The sequence below is a fragment of the Chinchilla lanigera genome, unplaced genomic scaffold (genome assembly GCF_000276665.1).
Source record: "Chinchilla lanigera isolate Chin_1 unplaced genomic scaffold, ChiLan1.0 scaffold00031, whole genome shotgun sequence".
Classification (NCBI taxonomy): Eukaryota; Metazoa; Chordata; class Mammalia; order Rodentia; family Chinchillidae; genus Chinchilla; species Chinchilla lanigera.
The window spans coordinates 9,388,158-9,400,691 of NW_004955432.1; the positions used below are offsets into that span (position 1 = coordinate 9,388,158).

Here is a 12,534-nt window from a genome sequence, read left to right on the forward strand (position 1 = left end):
GGGCGCCTGTCCCCCCTTCCCCCGCGGGCGGCCCCCGCGTCCCCGCGCTCCTTTCCCATGGAGGGAAAGTCGAGGGTACGGAAACCCGCTGAAGCCCTGTAGAACGCCCCTCTGTAACGGTATCTTCAGTGGCAGCTGGGTAACCGCATGTGCACTCGTTTACCACCGTCGTAAACGGGATCATGCCGCATATGTTGTAATAGAAGTACACCTTGCCTGCTATTTTATTATGTGTTAAATAATTTTGTCATTTTAAATAGCATAAATATTCCATTGTAGGAGTGCTGTAGCCTGAAGTTACCTTTTTTACGGAATAAATCCATACTTCCTCCTTTGGTGTAGCCGTCTTCCGTTTGCAAGCAGCTCACACCCGTTTGAGGCTCTGAAGACGCTGGCCTAGGTTCTTCCCTGGCTTGGGCTTTAATTTTTTTTGTTTGTTTTTTGTTTTTTTTTATCTTTTTGAGACAGGGTGTCGTTGTGCAGTTCGGGTTAGCCTTGAGCTTATTTTGTGGCCCAGACTGGTCTCGAACTCAACAGTCATCCTCCTGCCTCAGCCTCCCAAGTGCTGGGATTACAGGCATGCGCCACCACACCCGGCCTGTTTTGGGCTTTAATTTTTAAATATCAAAAAAAAAACCACGAAGAAACAATTAGGAGCTGGGGCTATAGCTCAGTGGCATAAGCGCCTGCCTGGCAAGTGCAAGGTCGTGAGTTTGATCCCGGTAACGCAAAAGAAAAAAAAAAAAAGACTTTTTAAATATCCTTCCAGGGTGTACACCGTGTGAGCCTTGTAAGATGGGTATATGAGGAAAGCAACCTCACTACAGTTTTTCTTTTTGTTCTCTAATTGTTTATACAACAGAGTAAGCAGGAAATTCACAGGCGGTCTGCACGGCTCAGAAATACGAAATACAAATCGGCTCCAGCTGCTGAAAAGAAAGTTTCCACCAAAGGAAAAGGAAGAAGACATATTTTTAAACTGAAAAATGTAAGATGGGCGTGGCCAGTGTTGTCTGTAATGACCTGTGTGTTTTTGTGTCCTCCACGGCCTCCATTTATCACCGCTGAATGTGGACACTGCTCCTGGAGCCCACCTCCTGCACTATGATGTTAATAATACGCTCTCTTCTTTTGTGACCTCTGAGAATAACAGGCTAAAAGAAACGTCAGCCTTGAATACATTGTATCAGATCAGTCTGTGTAAAGGAAGAGAGATAATTAAGGTCCTTGATGTGGCTGGATACACTAGCAAAAGTGTATCTTTTTCTGTATCTTTTAAAGATATAGGGGCTGGGGATTTAGCTCAGCGGCAAAGCGCCTGCCTGGCAAGGGCAAGGTCGTAAATTACCGGAAGAAAAAAAAAAGATCTAAGTAAGCCGGGCGAGGTGGCGCACGCCTGTAATCCCAGCACTCGGGAGGCTGAGGCAAGAGGATCCTTGTGAGTTCCAGAGCAGCTTGGGCTACAAAAGGCCAGTCTGAACTCCATAGTGAGACTCTTGCCTCAAAAAGACCAATTTAAAAAAAAAAAAAAAAAAAAAAAAAAAAAAAAGGGCTGAGGATATAGCTCAGCGGCACCAACCCCTGTCTGGCAAGCGCAAGGTCCTGAGTTTGATTCCCGATACCAAAAAAAAAAAAAATCTAAGTAACTAATATTGGAATTCATTTGCATGCATTTGTTACAGCCCCAGAAAATGTTAACTTTTGACACGCAGAGATGAATCAGAATTGTTCCTAAACCTTTGTTTCCTCCTCTGCTGTACAAGATGGAGGAGACTGTTGGGAGGCCAGTGCTGGAGGGCATCAAAAGTGCATTTTTGTTGGAATAAGTTTTATTTTTTGTAAATACAAAGGGACAGTGGAAAACGCATTATAGATTTTTTTTAAAAAAGAACCTTCAGTGTGATACTCATTTCATCCACTAATACAGGCATTTCTAAAGTTGGGTATTTCCATTTATAAAGCACAGAGAGTCCCAGGGTAGATTCTCATGTAGATTATGAATTCTTGTCTTCATGAGAGTAACTGCTCCTAATTTAAGATTTTTATAATACAGTTTTCATAAAATGAGGCATTATCAGTCTCTGCAGCCCCTTCGAGGACTGTGCCAAGAGAGATGGCAGAGGCTTACTTTCAGTGATGTAGCATTGTTTATAAAGCAGTTCAAGAGGCATTTCAATCATGGTTGGATTGAGGCAGATTACTAAGAACTCGCAGGAAAGTTTCCAAAGCCTTAGTTCAGGCTTGCTACAAAATTGATGAGTAGCCTGGCAGGTTATGGTGTTGAGATGGACTGTGTCTTCAGAGAGATACTTTTTCACTTTGTACAGTATTGGCCTGTGCGTTTTGTATTATTTCCATTCTGACATGCTTAGTCCCTTAGAGGCAGTAATTTTTATAATTGGAATGCTGATGTCTAATGAAGCCCCGAGAGATCTCTGTGGTAGATCTCAGCAGCTTAAGCAGATGCTTGTCCCCTGTTTCTAAGCAATTTTTAAACTAATTGTAGCATAAGTAATGGAAATATTCAGTGTATGCTTTGCCCCAACCCTCAGAAAATTATTCATCTTTTTATTGTGGTTCTTGTCACCGCACAACAAAATTTAGAATTTCTCAAGTTAATCCAGCTTTCATATATGGCTGGAAAAGTGCCTGTATACAGTATATCTGCTTGTGTACCAGGAATGTGCTAATATTTGTACTTCTGTTTTTGATAGCCCATCAAAGCTCCTGAGTCTGTTTCCACCATCATCACTGCAGAATCCATCTTCTACAAGGTAGTATCTGTGGAGAACTGGGCTGTGGTATATAATACACTGCTAAAATGTTGGCTTAGTCTAAATGTTTCTGCTATTATTTGCATAAAGTGTGATTATGGTTTTTGTTCTCTTTTAAGCTATTTTTCCCTCTAGGTAGCTATTGTAAAACATCTCATCCAGCACTGAGGTAGGAAGAGAAATGGAAAGAAAAGTGTGATGGTCTTAAGTGTATTTTTAAAAATGTAGCTATGCAAAGTATTCTTCAAAATGCTAATACATGTGTAAGCATGAAAGAGTGAGCCATCCCTGCTAACACCGGGGCATTTGTCTTAGTTACTTTTCTTATTGCTGAGACAAAATAGCCAGCACCCACAAGTTAAGGGAGGAAAAGTTTACTTAGCTCACAGTGTGTAGAGGTTTCAGTCCAAAATTGGCTGGCTCCAAGGCATCGCAGAGGAGAAACAGTTCGTGGTGGGCAGTGAAACAGTTCATGGCGCCATTTTCAGGGAACTGATTTAGTAATCACTCACCCTTAATCCTAGCATTGCACCGTGATGGAATCACACTCTAGATCCAGCCACCTCAGAAAAAGCCCCACCTATGACTGCATGAGGTGTGGGGGGAAATCTAGACAGAAGCCGTCACAGCATTGATGGGAGAGGAGGACAGTGGCAGGGTGTGGAGTCATAGCAAACGCAGACCACCTGTGTAGTGCAGTAGGCCCAAAGACTCATGCTTTTATGCAGAGGTGAGGAATTAGCAGTAGTGCGGATTCACACCATCTACTAAGATGTTCTGATAAAGTGAGAAGGTCAGATTCCCTTGCATCAAGGAGCACAGATACTTGTTACCTCCATGAGAGTAGTGACTTACTGTTACTTGCAAACTGGAAGCCTTAGGAAGTGAATTGCCACATACAGAAGACCTCCAAGGCTTGGCAGGCCTGACACAAGCAGCAGTCGTTGAGTGTTTTGGCATCTGAAGTATTAGGTAGGAGGCAGTCATGTGAATTAGAGCTTAATATTGGACCCAGATGGGCCAACTCCTGGGAAGTGTAAGTGGCATGTTGCTTTATGACCATGGAATGTATTTATTACCTAACAGTGCTTACCAGTTGGAAACAGTCTACACAGATAGACGTCTCTCTTGTATTTCTAGCATTTCATACATTATTTTTTTTGCACATTCTTAATAAGAAATACTGTGTGCTTGCTGTGTAGCAGGTACTGAGCTGAATATTTTACTTGTTTTATTTCATTCAGTCTACTCTGGAGTGGATACTGTTTTCCATATTTTTTATGGATGAGGACACTGAGGATACAAATGAACTTTTTCAAGATTACACAGCTGAGAATTCATTGAGCAAAGCAGCCTGAAGCAGGAACTTTAGATCCTGGCTCCACAGCTTGGCCAGTGGCTATGTGGCTGAGCTACGACCACCCTCTCTAATGTTCATCTGTAAAATAAGAGTTGTTAGTAGTAGTTAATCTCCCGAGATCATGCATGTTAACCATGTGGTATTGTTAGCTCTTAGTAAGTGGTAGTATTTAGCGTCATTACATGTTTATTTATTTATTTTTTTGTGCCGGGAATCGAACTCATGACCTTGCCCTTGCCACGCACTGTGCCACTGCGCTATATCCCCAGCCCCTCATCACATCTTTAAATTTGGGTTTTAACTTTCCCAGATGAACATAGTTTGTCAGTTACATTCCAAAGCTGAAGACTTAGTGTTCTAGTGATTTCTGTGGGCGTCCAATGGAAATGCATGTGGACCCTGCAGTATACTGGGATGCACTGTCAACTACACGTGCTTATTAAGTAATAAGCCCCAAATGCAACAGAATTCTCAAGTAAACTTGCAGAAACCAGTGCCAGCACCAGGGGGTTCAAGAGGTGACTGCCAGCTGTTGAGGGGGAACCCAGATCAAGCACACAAGGGAGATTCGAGTGGAGGCTATTGGGGTGATGGGTGAGAGTGTGGAAGCACAGGATTACGTGGCCTCCCCAGAGAGCTGCCTGGCAGAGCACCTCCATGAACTCAGCCTGATTACTCCTAATCCAGCTCTTGCCCTCGGCCGGAAACTTGAAACACTTCCTGGCAGCGGATGAGGGCCTGCTTCTGTCAAGGGTCTCCGTCCCGATTAGTGTTAGTATGTGTAGAGTCATCTTTCCTTCCCCGCGGTTTCTATTTCTGAGGTTCAGTTACTGCAGTTTGAAAATATTAAATTGGAAATACCAGAAATAAGTAATGAGTGAATTTTAGTTAACTTATTATAGTATATTATGATTGTTCTGTTTCATTATTATTGTGAATTCATTTCTGTGCCTAATTTATAAATTAAACTTTATCATAAGTACAGGAAAAAACAATGTGTGAAGTTTGGTAGTATCCGGGTTTCGGGCATCCACTAGGGGGTCTTGGAACATATCCCCAACAGGTAAGGGGCATCATTGAATACAGCACATGTTAATAAACACCTACTGTGTGCCAGGCATTGCTTGCATTCACAATCTTTCACTCAGACATTGTCTTTGCATCGCAGTTTTAACTTTTTATTCTGTTACAAATTTGCTATGATAGTCATTCAGCATATGTTTGAGTATTTGTGATGAGCAAATAGTCATTTATAATTAGGGAATAATGTTCATACTTGTGGACAAAGCTAATCATGGATTCAATATTTACTTGACACGTACACTGAAAACTTGAGGTCTGGGAGGAAGGACCAGCTGGCAGTGGGTATGAAGTAGCAAGCTGTGGCGGCGTGCGTCAGCTGTCCCTATTCGTTATGATTAGGTGCAACAGTCTCCCTCGGACGCACGGGTGAGGGGCCGCCAGGAGTTTCTACTCCTGGTCTGTCAGGGGCTCATGTTGCAGTTTAATTGCTAGAAATACTTCTCCAGAATCATTTTTATGGTGAGGTACACGGCCCAGTACCTTTACCTGCTTGCCAAAGCCCCATTTCCTGGGAAGCAAAGTATGAATCACATACTTTTGCAGCGGTCAAGGACATTCTGGCCTAGGCAGAACAGCGCACCTACCTAAGGAAGTGCAGAATGTCATAGAAAGTTGGATCATCCATCAGAGATCGTCAGAACCCAGAGAAGAGGGCATGGGGTGGCAGCAGAGGTATGGGGTACAGATTAGTTAAATAGCTATTAAAGTAGAACAGAAATTGACCAAGACACAAAGCTTTGAACGTCAGAAACACTAGTAATTGTATTGTGGGGAGATACAAGACTGAATGGAGTGAAAGAGACCTGTGGCAGTGAGTCTGGGAAAAGCATAGTAAAGTGAGGGTGAACATATCTTGATATTGATTATAATCAGAGAGTTTGTATTGTTTCTTTTGGTTTGAATTTGTGGTATCATGTCTTTTGAATGAAGGGTTGGGGAGCGGGGTTGTAAGAGTGTATTCTCCGCAGGTAAGCACGGATTTTCAGGGTAGTACAGAGAAACACCATTGAGCAGAGGTGGCAGGCAGCACAGGCTGCAGTTTCTGCCTATATGGTTTTCAGCAAGTCACCTAGGCTTTCTATGGCCTAATGAGCCTGGGCAAAAAAGTAGCATGAAACTCAGAGGATATTTTAGGCCAGTAAAACTACGCTGTGTGATACCATAATGGTGGATACACGTCACTAGACATTGGCCCACGCCCATGGAATATACACCAAGATTGTATGCTGACCTTGGCTGTGGTCTTCGGGTGGATGATGTCTTAGTAGAGGTTCATCACTTTTAACAAGCAGACCACTGTGGGAGACATTATAGTGGCCATAGACTTGCACGTAGTAGTATGGGAGAAACTTCTATACCTTCCACTCAGTCTTCCGGTGCACCCAAACTACTCTAAGACAATGAAATCTTCAGAAAAAAAGGTAGAGATAGTGCTGTCATGGTATAAAGACAAAGAATTTTTATGAACAAGTGCAGATTGTGTGTGTGTGTGTGTGTGTGTGTGTAGTTTTCACTCCAAAGTGGAACAAATTAAGAATTGGTATCAGATGTAAACATTGACATATTAGACCTTTTATTGACTACTTTGAAAACTTGCTTTCTTATTAAAGAAGTTTCATTCAGAACTACGATGATGTTCTATTTTTATTTTAAATACTGGATTATTTTCTATTTCCCCCAGGGAGTGTATTACCAAATTGGTGATGTTGTTTCTGTGATCGATGAACAAGATGGAAAGCCCTACTATGCTCAGATCAGGGGTTTTATCCAGGACCAATACTGTGAGAAGAGTGCAGCGCTGACGTGGCTCATACCCACTCTCTCTAGCCCCAAAGACCAGTTTGATCCTGCATCCTATATCATAGGTGAGTGTAGCAAGTGGTGTGCCTCATGGCATTCAACTCTTTGATATCATGTGTGACCCGACCCGCGGGTACAGTCAACGAGGACTCTAGAAGGGGAGTGGGGATTATAAAGGGACAAGAGACACAAAGAATGGAGGCAAGACAAGATTCTGATCAAGCCTCTTTTATTGGCGGGGAGTGTTGCAAATATATAGGGCGCGGGGAAATACGGAATTTCTTAAGGCCGGAGTAACGAAGTAACCGACAAGGGCGGGAGTAGCTAGGCAACGGTGGGCAGTCTAGACTTAAAGGGAAAGGTGTGTCTCTTTGGAGAAGTAGGCAGGATAACAGAAACTTAATGCTTAAGACAGCTACTAACATACAGTGGACGTCAGCTACAGTCTCCCACACATGTGGAAGAATGTATTAGTCTGCGTGAGCTGCCGTGACAAAATGCCACAGACTGAGCGGCTTGAACAACAGAAATTTACTGTCTCGCAGCTCTGGAGGGTGGAAGTCTGAGTTTAAGGAGCTGTCAAGATTGGAAGGTAGTGAAGCCCCGCTTCCTGGTATGCAGGTGGCTTCCCTCCTGCCGTGTCTTCATCGTGGCCTTTTCTCTGGGGTGTGCTTGTGAAGAGAGTTCTCTGGTGTCCCTTCTTGGAGCGACACTAATCCTGTCAGATAAAGGGACCACCCTTATGGCTTCACTTTATTGTTTGTTTGTTTTTGCGGTACCGGGAATCAAACTCATGACCTTGCGCTTGCCAGGCAGGCGCTGTGCCGCTGAGCTAAATCCCCAGCCCTGGCTTCACTTTAAAGGTCCCATTTCTAGCACCATCTCACTTGGGACCTGGGCCATTAACATAGCTTTAGAGGCTGGGGGATGCAGTGCAGCCCGTAATAAACACAAGGTACAAAAAAGAGTAGACAACTTTGTTGGAAATACGAGAGACACATGTTATATAGCTGGGGTTTGGGCGCCATTAGCTATTTTAGGTTAGAACTGTGTAGCTGCTAAACGATAGAGATAAGATTATTCTGAGTGACCCGAAGTTAAACTGTACAAAAATAATCCATTGCTCAGGAACTAGATTATTTAGGTTACTTGCAAAAATGTACTCAACAGTAATTTCTCAAAGAATTATCCTGTAAAACCTTACAAATTCTCAGAGGGCATCCCTCCACACATTATCCTAGACCTTTTATTGTTGATGGTTGAAGTGACAACAGCTGCGCTTCTGGTCATTTTAAGGCTGTCAAAAGATGTTGCAAAAAGACTCAAAAGAAGTCTTCAAAAGAAGTCTCAAAAGACTCAAAAGAAGTTACCAGTGAATACAATTTAATATTTTACCTGGAAGTTTTCACTCTTTCTATAATGAGCATATATTACTTCAATGTCCTGAGGAAAGGAAATACAATCTTTTCTTTAACCAGAACTTCAAGGATGAGTAACGTCCCAGTGTTCTTCTCACCTGCGTTCAAGACCGATACCAAGCCAAACACTTGAGTCTTCTGCTTTTAAACTCAAAGAACGGGCTTTCCTTTGCCTTACCTGTGGAGCAGGGTCCCCGCAGAGGCAGCGCTATGCCAGAATCACCCCGGCTCCCCTCCCACCTCCTCTTGTTAATCCCCGAGCTCTGAAGCGCTTCTGTATTCTGGAGGAGACAGCACAGTGTGGCGGTCAGAACAGAACCCTGGAACCAGATTGTCTGGGCTCCCAGCCCTGCCCGCCGCTGATAGCTGTGTGACTCTGAGAAGTCCTTTAATGCCCTTGCCTCACTTTTTCTATATGTAAAATGGGTATAATAATAGTGGCCAGCTGAGAGGGTTGTGAGGATTTAAAATACTGATACATGCAAAGTGCTTAGAACAGTGCATAAATGCTATATAAAGGTTCGGTGTTGTGCTTAGAATCTCAGGAGAGTCATTCAGATTGGAAGAATGCCGCATACCTTAAGCAGTCGAAGTAGAAGAAGATGACAGTAACTACAAACAGTGCATGTTTCAAGGGCTAATATTAAGTCACCCTAGCGTGCTTCCTCCTGGTCTCTAAGAATGTTCACATTTTCTGAGAATGAGATATGCATCCAAAAATATACTTAACCTTGCCATTGGCTGCCTTCTAGGGCCAGAGGAGGATCTTCCAAGGAAGATGGAATACTTGGAATTTGTTTGTCATGCACCTTCTGAGTATTTCAAGTCAAGGTCATCGCCATTTCCGACAGTCCCCACCAGACCAGAGAAGGGTTACATATGGACTCACGTTGGACCTACACCTGCAATAACTATTAAGGAAACTGTTGCCAACCATCTGTAGTTACAAAATTACAAGGGGGAACCGGGAGTGTATCTTACTGGTAGAGCATTTGCCCACCATCTGTGAGGCCCTGGATTTGCTCTCTGGCATGCATGCGTGCGCACACACACGCACATACACTCAAATTACCTGGTTCTCCCACTTTCTTGTATTCATACTACAATGAAATATGCCACATACTTCTTTCATGAAATTCTTCAATGGAAAAATGACTGAAAAGATTTTTTCCTTACTACCGAGTAATCACTAGCTTTATTTATTACTTGTCACTTAGAAAAGTATAAGGGACAGAAAAGAATGAAATGTAGTTGAAGGTAAACATAACATTCTGTGTGTTTATCTTTCCAGGCAAACTGCAATTTGCAGTTTCCAGGGAGACCATTAGGAACAGGTAGTCTATTTTTTCTTTATAACTTATTTCTAGGAATTCATAAAATAGGTTATATTTTTGTACAAATACACAGTATTAACTTGGATTTTTGACCAAGAGCTCAATCAAATGTAGGTATAGCCTATAGTAGTATCTGTCATAAAGCCGCATAAACCTTATCTCCTCGTCCAGAAAATGCTGACAGTTGTGGTTGCTCTAACCATAAGGGAAGTGACTGGTACGTAGCCCTGGCTTTTTTCGCTTTCGCTCGAGTTTTCAGTAGCATACAGAACCATACAGTGGCTTGCAATAGGGAAGCTCCTCACTGTTGTCATGACCCCATGGTCAGACGGGCTTTGGACCAAACCACAGATCAGCATAGTCTCCAGAGCATACATGCGCCCAGGCCTCAGGCATCTGCACAAGAGTTTAGATCAGCTGATAGACGTAGAAGTGATTCATAGGTCATGAGCTTTGATAGATAAAAAGTCTGCTATGGAGTTAAAGCAGCTGCTGTGGACTGGTCTGCCGTGCTTTGGCCCGGGAAGGCTTGTTACCCGCTTCAGGGGCAGGCCAGTCAAGTGAGGGAGCAGCGGTGTAAATGGGGTGTCTGCACACTTGTCTCTTGTGCCCTGATTTAACCTGCATTTTTCAGTCCCCAGAAAACTTGTAGGAATTTGATTGAATCATGATCTTCACAATAGCACCTTGAACGCTTACCCTTTTTCTGCATAGTCACAGTCTCTGTGTTACAAGGAAGGGACTGTAGCTAGCTCCAGGCACATGGTCATCTCTTTGTTCACAGAAGTGACAGTAAGATGGAGTGTATTTCCTAAATACAATACTGATGTTCAAAACTTTTGTATTAAAATGTATTTTCACGATACATTTACTTTGGATTTATTTCTTTCACTCAGTGGCGTGCGCGTAGGGCCGAGGCTGGGGGGCGTTGATTGAGTGAGAACAGCTGAGTCCGTGCCCATAGCAGCGGCTGCGGCTCCCTTGTGGGTGCACTGCAGCCTACGCCGGGCAGGTGTGCCGTGTCCTGGCAGAAGAGCCGTTGTCCCTGGGCTCGGGTGGCTGGGAACAGCCATTCCGGGAGCCTGCGCGGCTGGGGCCAAGGCCGACCTGTCGCTCACCCTTCACCTCTTCCCCTCTGCACTCTGCCCTTTCTACCAAAGGCTTTGTTAAAGCCCTTCACAAACCCGCCCCCGGCTGGCGCTGGGACCAGGGCCTCCTGTGTGCCAGGCAGTGCCTCTCACACTAAGCCGCCTGCTGCCCAAGGCCCTTAACTTCTGCCTGCGCATGAAAACCTGCCAGATTCTTCAGGCTCCTCGAGGTCAGTCTGTCTCATTCTGCGGTTGCATTTAAGTTTGTACTTCTGTCATCCCGGTTCCTACCCTGCACTCCCCGAAGGGCGGAGCACACGGGTTTCATGTCCTGCAGTTCCCACTGCGGCCAACTTCACTTAACACGGAGGTGCTTAGTGTGGAGCACAGATCAGATGCGGCCAGCGCAAGTACTCACTGGATTCAGAGTTAAGGCTGGCCAGCCTAAACTTCGGATTTCATTAAGAATAGTCAAATCAAGTAGAAGTTTACATTGTTATGTGCAGGATTTGTAGAGTATTTTAAAAGGATTTTTAAAAAATTACTAGTACATGTTTATGATACATAATATATTCAAAGACAAGATTTTAAAAATTCTCCTATACAGATATTAACAATATTTGAAAAAGTTATTCCACACCAATCTGGTTCTTGGCTATGGAAGACTTTTTCTGAATTTATGTGAGTTTTCCATCAAGAAGTTTGAATTACAGTTCCATCCCAGCCGTAAGTAGGTGTGATCATGTAACAGCAGAGGGAAGTTATTTAGTGTGGGTATATGTTTCTTATGTATCCATAGATAACAGTACACATTTTTAGAATAAAGTTTCTCTCTTGCATCAGAAGTGGCTGCCCTGGGCATGTTCTAAGAATGATGGTTCTTTTTTTTTGTCTTTTTGAGACAGGGTCTCCCTATGCAGTTCAGGCTGGCTTTCAACTCACTTTGTAGCCCAGGCTGTTCTCGAATTCGCAACAATCCTGCCTCAGCCTCCCCAGTGCCGGGATTACAGGTATGTGCCACCATGCCCAGCTAGAGTGGTGCTTCTTCATGGCAGATACGGGAGCCATAACTTGTAGGAAGTACACGGAACATCCAAGAAATAGAAGCCAGGAGTTGGTCAGTGCCAAGTGAGAACGAGAAGAAACCCGGGGACCAACGAGAGGGTAATACTCAAAAAAAAAAAACCCCTCATATGTTTATGTAATGGAACATTACACACCCATCCAAAATGACAGTCGTTAGTGGTAGGAGAAATACAGTACATAAGAGAAAAAGCCAAATTCAGATCTGTGTGATGCATCTGGGGGTACAGATGAGTGGTAGGGCGCTTGTCTGACACGCAATTCCTGGGTTCCATCTCCAGCACAAAACGAAGAAACCTACATGATGCCGCAAGAAGCAGCTTTCGGGGGCCAGGTGTGGCACACGCCTGCACTCCAGGGCTCTAAGGCAGGAGGGCTGCACGTGCTAGCTCGCTCAGGAAACAGAGACCCTGTCTCAAAACTTCAAAGTGCCTGGGGTTGTAGCTCAGTGTGAAGAAGCCCGGATTCAGGCCTCAGTGCTGGAAAGAAGGGAAAAACACCTTTTGTATCAGATGGAAGCAGTAGCTCCAGAATTTGGACACGAACAGAGGTGTCTGCGGCTACCTGCTCGTGCTTTACACTTCGCAGTATTTT

The 12,534-nt window shown here is 43.9% G+C and overlaps 1 protein-coding gene across 1 annotated transcript; it reads left to right on the plus strand.

Moving 5' to 3' along the window:
• Positions 1 to 862: 862 nt before the first annotated feature.
• On the plus strand, positions 863 to 10,634 carry Gatad1 (GATA zinc finger domain containing 1; the record flags this gene model as incomplete). The annotated part of the gene is given in 4 exon segments (XM_013515936.1): positions 863 to 988; positions 2,715 to 2,774; positions 6,899 to 7,082; positions 9,188 to 10,634. Coding segments are annotated over 4 exon segments (561 nt in total), but the record flags the coding sequence as incomplete, so codon positions are not given.
• Between the last annotated feature and the right edge of the window lie 1,900 nt (positions 10,635 to 12,534).